Source organism: Phoxinus phoxinus (assembly GCF_949152265.1).
Source record: "Phoxinus phoxinus genome assembly, chromosome: 18".
NCBI lineage: Eukaryota > Metazoa > Chordata > Actinopteri > Cypriniformes > Leuciscidae > Phoxinus > Phoxinus phoxinus.
Window position 1 is genome coordinate 13404999 of NC_136893.1, and position 21075 is coordinate 13426073.

At 39.2% G+C, this 21075-nt stretch overlaps 1 protein-coding gene across 4 annotated transcripts in view; it reads right to left on the reverse strand.

Moving 5' to 3' along the window:
* The window catches only part of wnk3 (WNK lysine deficient protein kinase 3), a 49923-nt gene that overhangs the window by 26502 nt on the left and 2346 nt on the right, over nucleotides 1-21075 (reverse strand). For all 4 annotated transcript variants that reach the window (XM_079588375.1, XM_079588374.1, XM_079588373.1 and 1 more), the window contains exon 2: nucleotides 9357-10433. In XM_079588375.1, coding sequence (XP_079444501.1) covers nucleotides 9357-10055 — 699 coding nt within the window. In that variant the 5' untranslated portion in view covers nucleotides 10056-10433. The remainder of the gene's footprint in view (nucleotides 1-9356; nucleotides 10434-21075) is intronic.

Consider the following 21075-nt stretch of genomic DNA (forward strand, 5'->3'; position numbering starts at 1 on the left):
CTTGCATTAAAACATTATGTTCAGCAATAGCTAGGAGAAAGTCATTAGTCACATCATGCAAAAACAAATGGACAGTGTCTTTGCTCTCAAACTATTGTCCGGCTGACATTTCCCTTTTAAGGAATAACAGTTAAAGGATTAGAACCTACACCATTTCAAAGCCCTAGACCTCCTTGACCTTGACAACATCATAAACTGTATTATGAGATGTTGAAAGTCACCAGAAAGTAAATTACACTTAAAACAAAAAAGTTTAGTTCACTGAATTTGCACTGAAGCTTGGTAATAATGAGTTTGGATTACTAAAAGCTGTTCAATATCTATGGCTTATTAGTCAGAAGTCACACAAACCACAGCAAACAAAGAAACGAGAAACAAACCGGTCAGGCAACCCGTCAACCACACTTTAAACATTATGCATGTTGAGTTCCCATGCTGAAGATGTATCTGCTCAGTTTGGCAGCGAGTTTGTTCAGTTGTCAGGTGAGGCTGCAGTCCCTCAGGCTTTCGTAAAGAGCATAAAGCCTAAGCCAGCCTGACCCTTTCCACAAAAAGAAACACTCAGGACCTGTCACCTGTTCAGCCTGAAAAAAGTCCCACAAAAACATGCATAAATGCTTGCTGAGCTACCGCTCGTGCTGATGAAACATAGAAAGAGAAAGTATGCATTAGACAACACTGCGTGCATCATGGCTTTTAAATTGAATTAGCTCTGCAATCCATGTTCACTTATTTAACGGAATTCTCTGATCCCTATGGATGTGTAAAGCAATCGTGACTATCATCTTTTTATTATTGCGCTAGTCGATATGCCTTATGGGTTTAACTTCAGTGAAGAGGAAAGGGAGGGTGGATGATCAGCTCATATTACTAACACATTCACTGTAATTCAGCAGCATGGCAAAAGCAACATAATACCCGCTAGTTCAATGCACTGCAATGAAGACACATGCCTGTCAGTGTATATGTGTGTGCGTTAGTAAAAAATAAGACAACCAGATTGAAACATTTAGATTTTAACTGAGCAATCCTCTAAAAACAAATCAATTCAATAATATGAGCAACTGGTTGCATGTCAGAATTACTCCAATATAATTAGGCTAACTCCTCAAAAGTCTAATACCTTGAACAGAAATTAATACATATTACTCATAAAGTAAAGCAAATCACATATTTCAGAAATAACTGCAGACTGATGCTTGTGTCACTAATATCAAATTTAGTCATTGTGTATATCTAGGGCTGCAACTAACGATTATTTTGATAATCGATTAATCTGTCGATTATTTTTTACAAATATTTTTAATATAAATTAGGCTACAATTTTTAATCCATTATTTTATATTCCATATCCTGCCAAATCCTGTCTTTGAAACAATATGCAATATAAAGCATATGAAAACAAATATAGTGAGTTTATGTAGGCTATGCTGTACATTATAAGCAAAAAAAGGGTTAAAATACAAACATTACATTATAAATTTAAAAATAAGTAATTGCTTACTATTTTAAAGCAGAAATTAAACCAACTAGCCTAAATTAAAAATGATGAACAAAAACAAAAGCATAAAATGTTAACTTGTACAGGGTATGAACTTAAGAACACACACATTTACTCGTCTGATCATAGTAATTATATTACATTTAACAATAGTGCCTTTACGGTTACTGCTCTCATAAATATGATTACTTATGTTACATGTAGAATTTTAAAACTACACATAAATTCTAACAAAACATATTTTAGCAATATGTGTATTTAAGTCAGAATTATTGCGCTCCTTTTCTATTTGCGCACTGTCTGTTTGAGGTGTATGCGCCCACCGGAGCTCATTTTACTCTGTGAAGTTTAACAAGACTCGCTTTTTGTCCGAATATGAAACATGGAAATACTCACAGGACTTTCTTTAAGTTTATGATATTAATTAGCCACTAGTTGACTAATCGCTTAAATAAATGACTAATAGCCTAAGTCAACTAGAAAAAACTTTTTTTGTTTTAATGTTTAACTTTTAATGTTATATAGTTATTAATTTACAATTATTTCAAAAAGTACTTATAAATTATATTTATTAATTTACTTGTATGATTATAATATATAAAATAATAAAAAATGCATCCTTTTGAGCAGTCAGTAAACTCATTAACTAAAATGTAAATTAATAATCGTTTTAGAATCGGATCGATTGTGGAGTGCCAAAAGATTCTCTCACCCTCACTGAACACACACCATATGTCTGAATGTGATCCTACTGAACATTGCGGACACTGACCTTTTGCACAGACGGGGCAAAACGCCAGTGGGTTGGTCTCTATGTTTAATAATAGAGGGTTCAGAGCTCTGCCATCAGAAGGAAGATGTTCACACAGAGTCATTGCCTCAGTTTCTCTTTTACTCAGAGCCACATTATGTCACTGCACGTCTGACACTAAATTTGACAACAACTGATGGGGTGAAAAGTTCTGCTGCACTCACAGTACATTACTCTAAATTAAATGAGTTTAGACTGCGACAGAGAGAAAGAGTACGATTTAGTATTGCGAAAAAGCTCTTATTTCTGACTTCTCTTCATTATGGACCTTTTGGCCAACTGTCTGGCTAGAATAACATGATGCTACAAAAAATATAAGTAAGATTCACTTAAGTCTTGTCATTACATTTTGTGACCAACGCTTGACTCTCCTAATAAGACCCGCATCTGAATTAAAACTAAGAGCCGAATCCCTTCCATATCAGTAGCAGTACATATGAATACGATTATTGTTTTATAGATTAGCGTTTCAGCTAGTGCTGCTACTCGTCCATTTTTACTCTTTGTAAAATGTCTAAATCAAACAATTTTTCTATGGTCTGGAGAGTTTTGTTGTGGCAGGAGCTGAGCTAGGGCAGACTGGTCTGGTTTGGGCTGCTTACATTCAGCCAGTTGTGTTTCTGCGCGAGTTGTGCTGTCTGTGCAGGCTTTTTGTTCAGGCCTGACAGGCACCCACTGTAATTAACTCCCTGGATCACCCTGTATACTCAATCACACGGTCAGATAGAACATCCCTCCAACACTGTACGCCCCACACACACACGCATAACAAGGCACACAACACTGTAGTAGTTCACGTGCCAGTATAGAGGAGAAGAGGAGCATACTAATAAATCTTTAGTTGTGTGTGGATTTAAACAAATAAATGAACAAAGAAACACCTAAAGACATAAATTGACAAAGAACTTAGTAAATAGTTGCTTTATATGGAGAACAGAGGGAGGAACTGAAATATGAACATCTATTTCCCACTCTTTCAAGTGTTTTAATATAGCTTATCCTTAACTCAACAGTCCATTTCAGTGTGTGTAGACATTTGTGTGTGTGTGTGGGGTTAGGTGGACCAAATGTGCCCACTAATAAACACTGAAAACTCACTGTTGGGAACAGTGAATGGTCGCGGTGAGGAAAATGTCTTAATAAACATAATTAATAATGTCTTAATGAATCCGTAAAACTGCATATCATAACTAAAAATGTCAACTCAGACAGACTTCTCTCTCAGATCATTTAATCCTCTTAAACCCTCCACCTTTCTTACAATCGACTGCAAATATTTAATATAAGAGTGTGTGGGTTGAGGTTCTGATGGGGCTTTTCAATGAAGGAAATTAGGTCTTGATTAGCTAATGAAATTAATAAATATCAGATAAGTTGCATATAGCCTAAGTGATCATTTGCTCTTGCGCTGATGATATAACAGACTTTTAGCTTTTAAAGGTAAAAAAGGTGTCATTAAAGGATATGCTGGCCAGACAGAACCATCTTCAAACAACCTGGAAGCTATGGAAGAATATCTGTCTAGCCGGCTCTGCTCGCCTTATTTAGCTGCAAAAATAGCCAAATTTACATTACAGTGTTATGCACTTGTCCAAGTTTATCTGGATCCAGGCCATTTAATAGAGAACAAAATTGTCACCGAAATGACAGAACAACATGCCTTCTAACCATCACTACTGCTCTTACTGGCACCCAGTACAAATGTGTTTGGACTCAGTGAGGTCGTAGAGAGTTGCACTGTTCTGAAATAACCTAAGCTGTCCTTGTCCTTATATCATAGTAAAATGAATGTAAGAAACAGGGACAAATCTCATACAAAATCAGAATTAAAAGTGAAAGCAATCCAGGCCTCACCTCAGCTGACATGAACAGGTTATTCAAAGGAAGGCCAAACCCGAGACTCAAGTTATTAATCATAGATCAATATAAAGGATTGTTTCATGATAATTCATAATGTGAAAGAATAGGCTACCCAAGAGAGCAATTTTGCTTATCATCAGTTTTGTGCTTAACTGTAATTAAAGCGGATTTTTGCTGTTTTGCCTGTGGCGAGGAACTAGTTTTATGAAAGACAGAGTGTGCATGTTTTCTTTCACTCCAGGATAGCTCAGAGTTTCTCTCACTGGGGAGTGAGTGAGAAATGGAAAACCCAGAGTGATTACAGAAAGCTTTGAGTGGTGAGAGGAAATCCTGCTGTTGTACTGAATATCTGCAAGGCTACCTGTGCCACGAGGCCACTAATATTCAGTACAAAAGAACTCTTTCTCATGTAAGACAGCTCAATTTTATTTTTACTTTCGTCTTTAGGGTCAATTGTAATTATAATTGAAGCTTTGAAAAATGAGTGCAGCATGAAAGGCCAAAGGCATGATAAAGGCCTTGTGTTCTTATGATTCATTGTAAGTGCATTAAATCAACTTGTTATAAATTTGTAGACAGCGAAAATATACATTTTGTTTATATTATATCATGATATATCGTATCGTGACACATGTATCTCGATATGTATAGAATTATGAGGCCCTTGCCGATAACCAGCCCTAATAGACTTCTATGCAGGTTTGGCTGATGATTATTGAAATGCAAATCATTCTGATTGCCAATTCAGTAGACTTTTCTGCTTATGTTATGTCACTTAATTAATAAGCATCAGTAATGTATGATAGGAGCAAATACTTGTAAAGAAATATTGCACAAGGTAGAATGACATAAATATAAGGGCTCAACAGAAAGGACTTTTTTCAGCTGGTTTGGTCAGTCCAGTGTTCAGATTTTTACTTGGTTTACTTTCCAAAAAAGTTTCATACAAACAAAACAAAAAATAGGTTTTAAACTGCCAATAATAGCTGAAAATTATTATACCGGTATGTAGCTATAAATTCATAAACACTTCTGCTAGCTACATAAGCCTACATTGGAAAAGTTTAAACAGCATCAAACACATGGAGAAATCTCTTCCTCTCTGTAACCGGCTATTTTTGTTGGAATTATAGGCTATAATGAGGAAATGAAGTGAACACACAGAACTTTGCGTTTTAACAATGTAGCCTAAATTATAAATGACTCAAAGCAAAATACACACCTACTGTGAACTTGAACTCACATAATGAGTAGCTAGCCTACAAGACATGATTTTTACCTTCAAAATCCCTTATTTGGATGACAATGTGTGGTGTGAAATCTGTGAATGTAAAAAACACGGTACTCTGAGAACACACAATAGCACAATCATCACACATAGGCTACAGTTTCTTAACAGAGCACATTGTCTCATTCTGGGTTTTTCACTGTTCCTTGTCCAAGATTTTCGCAAAACGGCAATAACCACATTGTTCAAACAGCTGAACATCAGGAATCTGTCTATGTCACAGGGTTTCTCAAACTCGGTCCTGGAGGGCCACTGTCCTGCACAGTTTAGCTCCAACCCTGATCAAACACACCTAGCTGTGAGTTTCTAGTGATCCTGAAGACATTGATTAGCTTGTGTTCAGGTGTGTTTGATCAGTGTTGGAGGGACCGAGTTTGAGGAACCCTGGTCTATGAGTTGGATAGTTTAGTTGTGCATCACATTACTCTCTAAGCAGCAGTGTGGACTGTTGGGGGTCACAGAGGCTTGACACAATGCCTTCTAAACATGGATTCATCTGCTCAATCTCAGTCAACAGATTAGGGTAAGCGTACCTATTAAGCCCACCAAAATCTAAGTCTAGGTTTTTTTCATAGATATTGACATGGTTTATAAGAAAAATTATTTGTTAAAATGCAAGATTAATCTCACATTTGAAAATGTGTTTATTAGTTGATGTACATTTTAGAATATAAAATTAAGATATTTTATGAATAAAGTCAGAAGTCTGGCATGGGCTTAATTGGTACTTTGGCACCATTTAAGCCCGCATGTGTTCTAAATAAGCCCACATCATGATTTATTTATACAATATACATTTTTTTATTTTTTTTAAATAAGTAAAACATTGATATATTTATTCAGTGACAGGGAAGCATTAAAAAAAGTAATTTAGCTAATGTTTGATTAGAGCCCTGGGTGTGATTGGTACAGTAGGTGCTAGTGGCTGGGGGTCCAGGCCGGTGGTCTGGAGCCTTCAGTCGGCTTGACTCTGGAGCATCTCAGGAGCCTAGCCGAGTTGCGGATCCATACTCTTGGCTTTCAGGGGGTATTCTAGTGGGTATGGAGCCTTAAGTTGGCTTGATTCTGGAGTTATGCCTGGTCAAAGCTGGAACTTTGACCGAGTGTATCCTGGGAAGGAAGCCAAGTTGGGATTCCAGACTCAGGGGTTAGGGGGGTCCACTAGTGGTCCTCCCATGTCCTAAGTATGGAACCTTGAGTCGGCTTGGTTCCACATGAAGTCAAAATTCCACATGAAGTATCCAATTAATAGGCCATTAAACAATTTCTCTCACAAAGTTGATTAAACTTTGTAATTTGAGGGATTCCTCATTGAAACACATAAGGTGGGCTTAAATGGTTCCACAGTCAGTAAAGGTGAAAAAAAGACAGTTTTCCTTTAAAAAAATATAATATATGTTTACACAGACATGCAAGGAGCTTAAATATACTGTGGACAAAGCATCATAGTAATTTCCATTGTGCCCACATTGAGAAATGTTATGTTTTTTTCATTCAAGGTTAGCTTGTGTTGACTCAAGTTTGCATGCGTTTTATGGCGCTGTACCATTTAAGCCCATCTTTAAAAAAAGTTAATTTATGAAAATAATCTTCCCAACAAAACAATTTATAATGTATTTATTTGTATATTAATGTAAAATAAATCACAAAATATTTAGTGTTTGTAATTCACATGCTTAATTCTTCAGCAGTCTATCTTCCAGTAAGGCTAATGGTTTGACCTTGAGATTAGCTTTGAGCGCAAACTAATAAAATTCATCTTTCCATTTAAAGGAAAATTATATAAAATTATGAATTATTATTTGTTCATACACAAAAAACAATACATTTATCTCTTATTTGACATAATATCAATGTAGTTACCAAAAGAATGGCTGAAAATTGCAGAAATGTGTTTATTTCTGAAGGGTCCAGAAACACCAAAGTTTTTGGGCGTCTTTGTTTGAGGTCCCCTGAGACCGCATGCACATGAGTGGGGCTAACTTAACATTGCCAAATGTGTTTAACATGCAATAAAAAATGTCAGGTAAGTTACAAATCACTGGATTGGTTAAAATAAGGAGCAGCAAAAAATATGATTTTCTCTTTTTTATATTAGACTTCAAAGTTGAAAGTGGGCTTAAAGGGTACATGGGCTTAATAGGTACACTTACCCTACACCAAAATTCATACTATACAGTTTAAAGTGAATTATATACAACCTCTGTATCTGTGCACAGGCCACAGTCTTATGTTTTTGTCATGTCAAGTACCAGGCTGACATAATAATAAAGAGGAAAGTGAAGGAAGGATGGACTGTTTTAACACATTATGAACTGTTTATTTGCAAATGCTGTCCACATTGATTTAACTCTAGGCTATATCAGATAAGCAAACACATGATGATATCACAAACTAAAATGGTGCAACTGTTTAGTGAATTGGCCATTTAGTGTGTGTGGGATTAGCTCCAAGCCAAACACATGACTCCCAACCTTTCAACACAAAGCAACCAAACAAACCACACATGATAAAGAGAGAACTGAGAACAAATATCTGACTGCTCATTCAGTCCCTGCTTTGCCATTTTTCATAATTCCCCTTTTACTGTCAGAGTATCATAGATCTGTATTCCACCATGGTACCCTTTGCTTGTTTTTCTGTTGTTTGTTTAAAACCGAGTGTTGATAACATCCTGGAAAACTAACTGCTTACAGCAACCATTTCATCTTTCTACCATTTAAAAAAAGAAATCTACAGCTGAATTATAACTAAATCACCCTTAATAGCTTTTTGCATTAGTAGAATCATCAAAAGTACATCCGATTCTTCATGAGAAATGAATAATTATAAATTCAAGACTAAAATGTCATGAAAATAAATATGTAGAAAAGTACTTCCTTCGGCACACTGAGAAGTTGAGGCTGAATATCAATTATAGCCTTGGTCCACTGAGAAATTTGAATAAGGTAGTACCATGTAAATGGTAAATCTATAATCTCCCTTGATCAGACCCATGATTTACATGCCACTTCAACCTTTTAATCAATAATCTGATTCACTAAGCCTCTTACATGCTGATATTAACCTCCTCAAATGGACCTTATTGGCTAATTATTGTCCTGAGTGCCATCTTAGTGCTGAAATGCAGCAGGCTTTCCTCTCAGCTGGTGGTTTTGCATGCGCTGAAAGACTTTGCTTCACGAGACGATTATAAAAGGACACGTGGCACAAAAAATATTTCTAATGGCATGCTGGCTAAGCTATTGTGTGTTATACTCTTGTGATACAAGAGCAACGCGGTCCGCAGCCGGCATCTACTTATGCGTGCCCCTCTGTTGACAACTGCATCATAAAACAGTTGGGTCCCTGTCACAAAACCAATTATTCAATGACGACTTTTCTGGGAAAATACAACATAAAGTGGGCAACAATAGGTTCAGCATAGAGGCAAAGTCAAATAGACTCCACTTCACAACAAGAGAGCTTCTTTGAGCCTTGTTGTTTGTCCAGTTCATTGCGCCGTGAGTAGGCCTGACCCTTCTCTCCCACGGATAGTCTCTGTGTAATCTATAAAGCTATTGAGCTCTGACTTTGAAACTCTTTTTTTCTTTTTTTACTACTGTTCTCACAGCACTCAACTGTAACAGCCTGAAGAGAGAAACACAAGAGGCTAAGATTTCACCAACAAGCTTGGAAAACTCCTGAGTAACAGCATCCTAATTCAAACCGGTAGGGCTAAAGCACTTAGACTGAAAAACATGATACAACTCAAATTCCTGTCCAAAAAAAGTAACCAATACTAAACGCTGCTATCGGCCCACCCTATTGCAATGATGTCAAATCCTTTGCTACTCAAGTGCATTAGTTGTATTAATACAGTAACCATAATTCATTTTTGGGTAAACAAGACTCACCTGCAGTTCACACCAGGCCACTTCCACCCAGGTTTCTGTGTCCAGGCCTTTGTAAACAGTTTTGAACGCTCCTCTGCCAAGCTCGATGTCAAATTTTAGAAAGCGGCCACTGGGCGAAGTGGCAACAGCCTTCATCTCAGCCTCTTCTTCCTGTTCTCTATCTCTTTCCTTCCCCTTTAGAGTGGGCGCCGAAAGGCCGGTCTTATCAGGATCCTGCGTGCCAAGAGTGCCATCCTCACCCAAGGCAGCCGAGGCACTGGCGGGTAACTGTTGGGCTCCGCTGGTAAAAACAGAGTCGGAGGCACAAAACTCGAGGTGAGGGGCGCTGTGAGGGGCATCGGGGGTTCCTTCCACCTCATCATCCTCTTCGCATATTTCCACGCTCTTTCGGAAAAAACGCTTGTTTTCCCGTTTCCTGCACGGTTCGTGGGCTGCTGGGGAGGAGGGCATGAAGAAGGTCAGAGGTCTGACCGGAGCATCCATTTCTTTACCGTCCACCACTCCACCTCCTCCTCCTCCTGCGCACCACGCTCTCTTTTCCTGGGACTGGGAGGAGGGGAAGTCAGATGGCGTGCTGTGCGTCCTCTCTCTCTCACAGGCGGCCCTGTTCCCCTGGTCATTCTCCTCCTCCCTCTCTCCATCAGGTTTCTCTCCAGAGGATTCCTCCGTGGCAGTGGGCTCTCCCGGGTCCGTAGCCATGGCGATTGACCTTTCCCACTCCTCCTCCGCCGCCGCCCCCTCCTGCACTCTGGCTCTCTGTCAGTCCCCGTCTCTCTCACTCAGTGATCACCCTCTCACCCTCTTATGAAGTTTCTCAGCCGTCCTTCCAGTCTTGCCAGCTGTCAGCGACAATAATTACTCACTCTTTTCTGCAGCTCTTATCTTCCACGTTCCCTTAAGTTCACAGGAGTATCAGAGGGTGCTTGTTTTGTTAGTATATCCGTGCAGGTTAATTTAGTTTTTGATGTGTACTTTCCTTATCTCCATTTCCTACATAGAGTTTCTTCTGGCTGGCTCAGGTGACTGATTCACAGGTAAATTACCTTCATTGAGTGAGGGGGGATTTTCAGGTGTATCCTATGGAAGAAAAACACAGAGAATCATTTTTGAGTATAATAATTGAAAATAATTAAAAAAACAGCATTTATTTGAAATAGAGATATTCTGTAACACTATAAATGTCTTCACTGTTCATTTTGATAAATTAAATGCTTTATTTAAAACAAACAAAAACAAATCTTACTGCCCTGAAACTTTTGAATGGTAATGCTATATTGTATTGTTTTTTTTCAATACAAAGGATGTTTTTAAAATAGCTTCATGAGCAAAGTTCTTCTTTCATCAACAACCTTTATCATAAACTGCAGTGGAAATGCTCAATTTAACAAGCTTATTAGGCTAGTTCTAGATGCATACATAAACTTACTAAAGTATTAGGCTAAATAAAATAAAAATATGAATACAATTTTTGGTACAATTAAGACCAGGGACATTACAAGAGAGTATGACTGTTTACAGTCTGTAGCACTGGGCCTGAATTTCACAGAAACACCTGTGGCTATTGTGTCCGTTCACAAACAGTCACTAAAAACTATTCAATGTTGCAATTCAATTATGCAACTATGCATAATTGCCAAGGGCACTCAGAATAACTTGTGTGAATGAATAAATCCATTAAAATGATTAGTAGTCCAGCTATATTCTAAAGAAGAGCCCTCAAACAATGAGGAAAGTAAATTACTAATCCAATTATTAATTAAGCTGTCCAGAATCATGAGGGGTACCTGGTGCATAGCATAACAAATCTAAAAATGGCAACAAATATTAGCCGTTAAAAACTAAAGGAACACAGCAGATTGTGATTGATTAATAATGAATGACGGCATAAAGGATCTTTAGGGTTAAATAATTCAAAGGCAGAGCAGATACAGAATGAACATGAGTGACCACCACAGATCATTGCTAAGGGACCATATGCAGTAAAACCATATTAATTGTAGTCAGCAGTATTGGTCCACATGGGGAGCATTACAGCTTCTCATGTTTACAGTGAGTGGATTTTCATTGTTCCTCTAGTAGTGTTCTCCGGGTGCATTCATACAGAGCAACACCTGACACTGCCTCTCACAAGATTCAATGATCTTTGTGACCCATAAAACAAACTTCTGCCTCCTATCACAAAGCTCAATCTCCCTCTTTTTCTCTCTGGTGACATCATTATCTTCAGCTCTCCTCTTGTCATGCTCATCTGTCTTCTGGCAGGCCACATCCACCAGGTTAGATTGCTACAGGCAACATGCTAATAATAACACTGATTCAGAGGTGGAAAAAGATGCTCCTTGCTTTCTCTCAGAAAATAAAACTGGGAAAACAAAGGTACCGGTAACTATTTATTCCAGTTGTTATGGAAGTAAAGTAGCCTGGGTTTCCCCACTGCCTTTGCGCAGCGCAAATTTATTCACGCTGAAAGGCAGTCTGGATACCATGGACCAGATTTTCACCTCATCTAGTAAACCAATCACAGAACGGGGAGGGAGCAGCAAGACGATGACGACATCTATGCGACACAACTAAGCAGTTTGTTTATATCTATGGATTCAACATGGCAGCAGACGCGAAGCTACCTTTTGATGCAGCCTTAGATATTGTTCTAAGTAGTTTAGAACGCAAGTATATACCTTCGACCCTCATGTTTATCTTGCACAAACGGCAATAGTCGCTGAACGTCATTGTTTAAACAAAAATATCTTACCCATCGTCTTCTTCCTTGTCTAATTTCTGTCGCTCTACATACGTCATCTGGTATAATGGAAACGATTGGCTATGAGCTACGTACAGGCGCATTTGATAGACATTCTTAGCACCCAATAAACGGCGACGGGCATTCGTAAACCACGCCTCAAATACGAGAAAATGTACATGTGGTTCCCAGACCCAAGTCTCAACGAGAATTGGGTCTGGCGTTAGCCAGGCTAGAAGTAAAGGTGAAATAGCAGGACATTTCTGTTGTGCTTTGAGCATGTGAGTGCAAATTACACAATGTTACAAAACTACGTCTGGAACCGAAAGCTTAAGCAGCTGACTTGTTGCCTCTGTCCTTTCAGGCAATGACTTTGCAGGCAGCATTTGCGCACGGAGGTACCTCACAAAACAGCATAGTGGTTTAATAATCAACAGAGCTTTGGTGATAACTTAGCGAATACTTAAAGGGATAGTTCACCCAAAAAAGAAAATTCTGTCAGTAGCCTAATTACTCACCCTCATGTTGTTCCAACCCCGTAAGACTTTCGTTCATCTTCGGAACACAAAAAATATATATTTTTGATGAAATCTGAAAAACTGCGCAGCGCTTCTGTGTTGTACGTCACACGCATGACCAGCGTCGGCCAATAGTGAGCCTACGTGGTGACATGCAACACAGACGCGCTGCGCAGTTATACTATGTAAACACACTCAGGCCCATGGAGAATATAATGAATAGTGGAATAAAGTTGTTCGTTTTGTTTTGTTTTTTTTGCGCACAAAAAGTATTCTCGTCGCTTGATGAACATATGGTTCAGCCACTGTAGTCACTTGGACTATTTTAACAATGTCTTTAATAACTTTCTGGGCCGGGAAGTTTCAATCCCTTAAGAAGCCTATGAAGGAGTGAGACAGCTCTCAGATTTAATCAAAAATATCTTAATTTGTGTTCGGAAGATGAACGAAAGTCTTACAGGGTTAGAACAATATGAGGGTGAGTAATTACTGACAGAATTTTACTTTTTGGGTGAACTATCCCTTTAATTACTACAATAATTTCTTACTAGAAATGGCATCAAATGTGGAAAACGTTGTCCAAAAACATACTTTTACCCACAAACTAATCACCAACCGCAACTTTCAGACACCATATTTATTTCTTGTTCAACTGTCATGGAATGGAATATGTACACACAGGATTGTGGGATATTATAGGCGAAGAATACATATATGCTGCCTTCAAAAAGTTGATAGATGAAGGCATCTCAGAAGAGAAGTTGCACGATCATTGGACTCGGACTAGCCTTGTTGCCTTTAAAATAGCTTAATTCTGTTTTTTTTTAAAGAACATTCACTGAAAGCTCTCTCTACGTTTTGTTTTTGAGCTTATAGATTTCATGAGGAAAATATCTTGAAATGCAGGTTTAGCAGGCAACTCTGGTTTATTGAAAAAACATTTGCAGATAAGATTAAAGTAAAATGCAAATTGAAGTAAAAACTCTGTCTGTCCTTCTCCCCCCCCCCATACACAAATGCGAACTTAAATGCAAAGTGATAGCAACATGAGGTGCAAAAGCAAGCAGGCTATTCACATTAGAATAGTTGTACTAGTTGACATCAGCAACTCCATAAACTGGCTGCATTCTTACAATGATCATGATATGAATGGAATGTCAGGAAATAACTGAAAAGTCTTTCAGATTCAGATTATATGTGCCCCAGTCAGTTTAATTTATATATAAAACTGACTGTTTGGATGTAAAGGGATATCAACAACAACAACAACAACAACCCATGAGAGGAGGAAGTGCTGCTTTAAACACAAGCGTATTCGCCTGTGTCCTCAGGGAAAGGAGTTCCCATAAAAACCACATACCGGACAGACTGAATACAGAACGTCACAAACGTACATCAAACACATCACTCACACTCTCTCACTCCCTTCCCAAACTCATTTCTGACACAGAGGATTCGGATCATGTCACAATCAGATATTCCTTCATTGCATCTATGGCTGTATTCCCACAGCAGAATATGGTTGTCAGTACTGTTTAAGAGAGTTAAATACTGTTTTTCTCAATTTATTACAAAGTTGTACTGAACACACAACCGTAGACATGAGCTGATTTAACGACTACCTCTGAAAAGTCAATCGACGTAACGTTATTCTTGAGATTCTCAAGCATTTTATAGGGTAAAATGTGAGTATATGTATAAAAAAAATAAAAAAAGTTTGTACATGTATGAAGATGTTTTCCAAATAATATGAAATATTTTAAAGGAGTCATAACCTAGTATTACCTTGGATACCCACGCTCTATTATAGTCTTTCAGGCCCTTCTAAAAAAGAAAAGTGGAAAAAATAAACAAACACAGAGCTCCTCTGACCCTTATTTCTGAAGGCATTATTGTCTCGCGAGATCTGATGCGATATTTTGGCTGTCGTGGCCGGTCATTTTAATAATGCAAATGAGGGGCGCGTTGATTGGTGGCAGGAAGGAGGGGAGTTGACACCGCAGGTAACTTCAGCATATCATTCCAAAATGACATCATGGCGCAAGTTGTGAATGAACCCGACCTGGCCGCGACCTACGGACTTCAACTGTAAATGCACGAGCCGGACTCTGAACCTGAGCTGGAAAGGGAAGATGTAGAGTCGATGGAAGGACGTCTACATCAAGATGTCTCTGAATGGTAAAGACAATCCTTTTAACTGAGAGATACATTATACCTTTTATTTAATGTAGATTACATTAACGGAGATGTAGCCTACTTTTTTTAATCAGCTTACAGTGGTTATTGAGATCAACGTTTGCTATCATGTTGTTTTTTTACATCCAAATTTGTGAACGATTCCGGCGTAAAATGATTAGCACAGACACCTAACGTTAAGCCAGTGGGAAGGGTTGTATGAACCGCGTCATTAAAATTAATTTAATCCACTGGTCCCTGACAGCTTGGTCCGTTCTTGGGAGAGAAAACACATTTAAGTTACATGTTGATTCTGGCAGTCAACAACAGAGCAACTCACATGTGCACTGTTTCTGCATCTTTCTCGACTGAATATGAGGGGGAGAGGGGCAGGGCGGGCTTCCTGCAGCATAGGTCTGCGGTGTCCATATGGTATATCCGGCCCCGTCTTGACGTCAAGACGGGGCAGAGATTAAAATCTCGTATTTGAGTGCGCGTGCACGTGGGCACGCTGGTTTACGAACCCAGGGGTAAACAAACGCTTCACTTTTAAATATCAGCTTCCCGGCCAGTGTATAATCGTTAGGCAATCATAACATACATTGATTCTCGTGGAAAAGTGAAAATTACAGGTCATGACTCCTTTAAAAAGTAGAGCATAGATGTTATGGTAGTAAATTTCAGCATTACTCCAGTCTTCAGTGTCAAACGATCCTTCAAAAATCATTCAAAAGCCCCTTTCACACAGCGCGTTGATCCCGGGAAATTGCCATAAAATTGCTAGAGTGCCTTCTGTGCGAACACAAACACGTCCCGGGATTGATGTCAGGATCGGGACCTAGTAACATTGCCGGGATCAGTCCCGGAACCAATGCCGTAAGGGGTGTGTCGTAGTGATGGCGCACAGACCATCGCACGGGCCTTTTAACAACCTATGCTACTACAGCATATGGGGAACGAGCCACTCGGCAAACCCAGTGGCGCTACTGGGGAGTATGGACTCGTCTCCGTGTAGAAATGACGAAGAGGAGTTATCAGCAGAACTGACATCTGACAGGAGTTATCATATCCTGACCAAGCGGCAACCTCCCTGTCTCTCTCTTGAAACCAACACGGAAGTGAATTAAACGGCAATTCGTCGACTGGCCGCTTGAGGCTGGCTGCAGAAGGGAGTCAAATCTGTATCTCCTGCATGTTAAAATGCCCAACTTTACAGCAGAAAAAAACATGTTTACAGCCTGGTTCTCTCTGTGGCTTTGGTCTATACAGCTAATTTTGCCCTTCATAACAACCGTGAGGGGGGTGCATTTTTTTATAACTCACCCGTTTAGTTGATTAATATTTAAAGTTCTGCAAAATTAAGGGTGTATCCACTTTTGAGTGACAGGTGGATTCCCGCTGATGTAAATGCTAGCCTGTTAGCCGTCACTTCACCTCAGCAAATTCCAGCTGCTGAACTTGCCATCTCTGCCGTGTTTGTGCTTTTTTTCGGGATTATTTCATATAACGTTAATTTAATACACCCATTACCTCGCCCACGCCTTTGGATTCCGCCGTTGTCGTCGAGTGTCGTTCGAGAGAACCAGCGCTGTATTTCAGTTGTTTTCCTCTGTGAACATGCACTAATGGATGCCTGACAATTTTGTTGCTTTTTGGAGTTTTCAGATTTAAAAGCGTCTATAGATATAAAGGCTACACTCGTTCTGCGGTGCCGTTGCTCTGGAACAGAATCATGCTTATGTTCCGTCAGATGAAATCCTGCAGGTGTCTGTGTTTCTCCGTTCATGCAATAAATGCACATCCTTGAATGAGCGCGTATTTCTAGCGCATTTAACGTTACTTGAACTTCATAGGTAATATATCTATGTTTTGACCCATTTGAGAATTGAGATGCGGCCAAAATCAGAATTTAAAATGGACTGAATAATAAAGCTCTCTACGAACTTGACGAGCGATGCCGCGCTGACGGACCATAGACTGTAATAAAAAAGTGACTGACATGCACATAATCACGGTCCCACACACACACACACTCTCAGAGTAATATTGTAAAGTTACTGCATAATACATTTTCAACTAGCAGAATAGCTGTACAGAATCACGATACACAGTCTCACTTGTAGCTATGTCTTTTAACTATTATAATATTTCGAAGGGTAAAAACAGGACCTTTTAATTGGCATTCTGATTTTAATCATCAACTGTCAGTGTCACTTTAGCGCGAGCCCCTGTGCAGTCGCAGACTTGGTACTGTGAAGTAGCATATAGCATTAGCTCCCAAGCCTGCGCTAACCATGGAGCCAACTCCATAACGTTGCGCTAGGTGGGCGTGGTTTCAGATAGCCAGGCTCCTCAGCTCCGCCTCTTTGCCCATATTCTGTTATCCGGGAGTGACGAGCGGTGACGCGAGGCCAAGATGGCGACGGCCGGCTCCGCCCACTTTAGGCTTCAAAAATGCTCTTCAGAAACCTACGGGTGACGTCACGGACACTACGTCCATATTTTTTACAGTCTATGATCCTGACGTCACGTGTCTTTAGTACGGGATCTTTACGGGATGTGTGTGAATGTACTCACAGATTCTGGAAAATCACTGGCAATGTGAATAACCAAAATTAAACGACACATTCTCCGTGTATTTTCCGGAATCTCTATGTGAAAGGAGCTTAATATACTGATTTGCTGCTCAAGAATAATTTCTTATCAATCTTGAAAATAATTGTGTTGCTTAATATTTTGTGGAAACAGTGATAGCCTATGTTTTTTTTCAGTATTCTTTGATTAATAGAAAGTTCAAAAGAAAATAATTTATTTGAAATAGAAATATTTTGTAACATTAGAAATGTCTTTACTGTCACGTTAAACAATTTAATTCATCCTTGCTAAATAAAATAAATAGGTCTATATATATATTTTTTTTAATCATATTTATCCCAAACTTTAGAACGGTAGTCTATAATCACTAAACAATTTCTTTTTTTTGTTTTCAGGTGTCCAGTGTGTCCAGAATTTCAGTGAATCACTAGCTAGAAATAAAATGCATACTCCATAACAATGGAAACATTTTAAAGGTGCAGTAAGCGATTTCTGAGAATCACTGTCGATATTTGAAATCAACCCAAACAAATGCGACCCTTCCTTCATTGCTGCACACCAAATGCACACACAATGCAAGTGTGGATGTGTCTTTATTACAGCATAAGCGCAGCAAAATAAAGTTTCGCAGAACAAAAAGAGAAGATGATGAATGAACAACAAGGAACAAAAAAGTAGTGAGTATTTTTGCTGGTGCGCCCGGTGAGCGATTGGGTTAGGTGCCTTGTTCACCTCAGTTGTGGGTAATGAGAGTGGAAGAGAGCGCTGTTCATTCACTCCCCCACCTACATTTCCTGACGGTACTGAGACTCGAATCCACGACCTTTGGGTAACAAGTCCGACTCTCTAACCATTAGGCCACAACTGCCCAGTACACATCCAGAGTGTACGCCCCCTACTGCTGATTGGCTACAAGTGTGTTGTAGTGATAGGTCTGAACCACTTTCAAAAGTGTTTTTCAGAAATCGTTTACTGCACCTTTAAGGCTGCACACATTCTGCACTTAATTTACACAGAACCAAAAGCACAACCAGAACCGCTTCTGTCACTAGGGTCTGAGGCGGATCAGTGCTGCATATTTGAGCTTTTATTGAGCATTGCATATATACATGCACAACTAATTTGGAGGCAGAACCTCAGAGTAGCCTTAACTTGCCTGTGTAATTTAGCATACAATGCTTTGGAGAAAATCAGAATATGACAAGCCCAGTCAACTCTGAGGATGTTTAGTTTGGTATATCAGCTCTGTTATTCTACATTCTCATCTGTCAGTGGAGCATGTGGGACTAATCATGACATACGGCGTTCAAGCTCACCCAGATGTATCGCTAATTTGAATATCCGTGCGTGTGATTTAATCCTCTTTGAAATGTGCAAACGCTTTCTAGGTGTGTTTAAAAAGTCTGAAAGGCTTTTAAAGTGCATTAACTGCAGCACACATTGGACAGGATCTTCTTAAATGTCTCTGAATTCACTTTATCAAGCCATACCCGAGCTCTTCCTCAACAAAGATATAGCTAATCAGTGCACTGTGTTGTTAAAGCGCACACACTCACACACCATGTTGTCCGCTCCCACAGTGCTCTGAAACTCCAAACACAACAGGCGCTACACAAAAAATGAGCTCTCTCTGCCTCTCCCAGTTTTTTCATTGCTCTCTTCACCGGCATACACACATTAATCCCCTGGAACTGAGCAGGCTCTGCTGATTTACTGAGGCAGACAAAGAGGGAGCCAGGGAACGTAGCGTGTGTGTGTATCTGTGTATGTGTTTAGGGAGGGGGCAGAAAGAACAGTTTGGGGGGTTGAGCTATGATGAAGCTAGATGAAAAAGTGTGGATAAAATAGAGGAGGGGGGACAGGAAAGGATTGTGGGTAGGAAGAGAGGACATCAAGTTTTTAGACAGCCAGTCGAGGGGGGAGTCAGATAAGGGGAGAGGGGGTTGGGTTGAAATGGGTGGGAAAAATGTGTGTGAATGAGAACAAGGGAGGGAGATAAAGGAAGGGGGGGGGGGGGTCGCACACAAACACACACACAATGAGTTGGGGAGATTTTCCCGTGATAAAATATGTGCTAGTTTGAGTGTGAGTGACAGCAGTGACAATAGACAAAATTCCACCACAAGAAAACCAACTGAAGTTTGGGCATGTGGGAGTTGAAGAGGTGTGGAGCAGAATAAGAGTATGATGATATCAGCCAAAGCAATAAATAAAATGGAATAAGTGTCAGCTATGTTTCAATTGTAAATAAATTGTGCAAAGTAGAGCCTTTTTGTGTTGACAATGCACAATGTCATAATCATAACTCCGCTTCGGTTTTTCTGCCTCCTGAAGCAGAGGTTACCAACCAGGGAGCTGGGGTCCACAAGGGGTTTCGGGGGGGCTCCAATGATAGAATTATAATTATTCAAATTTAGTTTGTGAACACAATCTTAATTAAAATACTATATATATAAAAAACTTTAAACTGACATCCTATTTAGTGTTTATTTGTTTTTATTACATCAAAGGTACCACTCACCCATAAACGGAAATTGATTTACTTATCTTCATGTCTGCATGCATGTCTTTTTTTCTTCTGTGGTACACATTAAAAAATTATATTATTTAGAAAATGTCTTGCTGTTTGTGTGTGTGTGTGTGTGTGTGTGTGTGTGTGTGTGTGTGTGTGTGTGTGTGTGTGTGTGTGTTTTGCAGAAGAAAGTCATGCAGGTTTGTAACTACATATGAATGAGTAAATTATCAGAATTTTCATTTTTGGATTTTCAAAACTATTCCTTTTAGATTTAAAAAGTCAGGAAGTGCAACAACAAAAAGTCATTTTAAACTGGAACGTCCGACATTTGCTGTCTGTCTTGGATTACTGAGGTATCTACATAATTTACAGCTTAGTTTGCAACCGAGTTAAGTGCCTATTCAAGTTGAGATGAAAAGGTCAGTTTGCAGTACAAGAAAGGTCTCGCTATGGTCATATGTTCTTTGTCATATATTTCTGAATGACACGAGGCAAAAAATCATCAAATGTATGATTGGAGATTGTGGATCTGCATTTGCTTCAGGCGCTGATGCAAGTAGGCTGGATAATTTGCTGTCACAATTGATTTATTTTTAACCAGTCACATCAATACTCATTCCTCAACCAGTCTATTTCTAGGAAAAAGACTGAGATTGTGTTATGATTCACAATGATAATGGCTGTAAACTCGGAATCTTGCTAAATCGAACTTAAAATTACAAAACGCTTATTTAAAGCAAAATAAGCTATGCTATGGCCAAGAGGACCCAGCACAGCGTCAAGACAAATGTTCCTAAATGAAATCTGGTGCTTGTAAAGTTCAAAGGTGAAAATTACAGCAAAGTGACAGCTGGAGTTGAAGGCATAAAGTTTGTCCTCATCCCATTAAGTAACACCAAGAACAACACAAAACAAACACTTTTGTCCAATCTAGGTCAAGCATGTGAAAGTGAGTGTCACTGTGGTCACAGAAGCTATAGGGTACACAGTGAACCAGAAAAGAGAGACTATACCGCCTAATACTACCTTCTCTTTGTTCAGTCTATGATATAATCCAGGTGAGATCATTTAATCAAAGGTTGCCATGATGTGGATTACAAATAATAAGTGGCTACTTCTGTGCTTTTGAGGTTTATGACTAAAATAAGCTCTCTGTTGTTTTATCCTTTCATACAA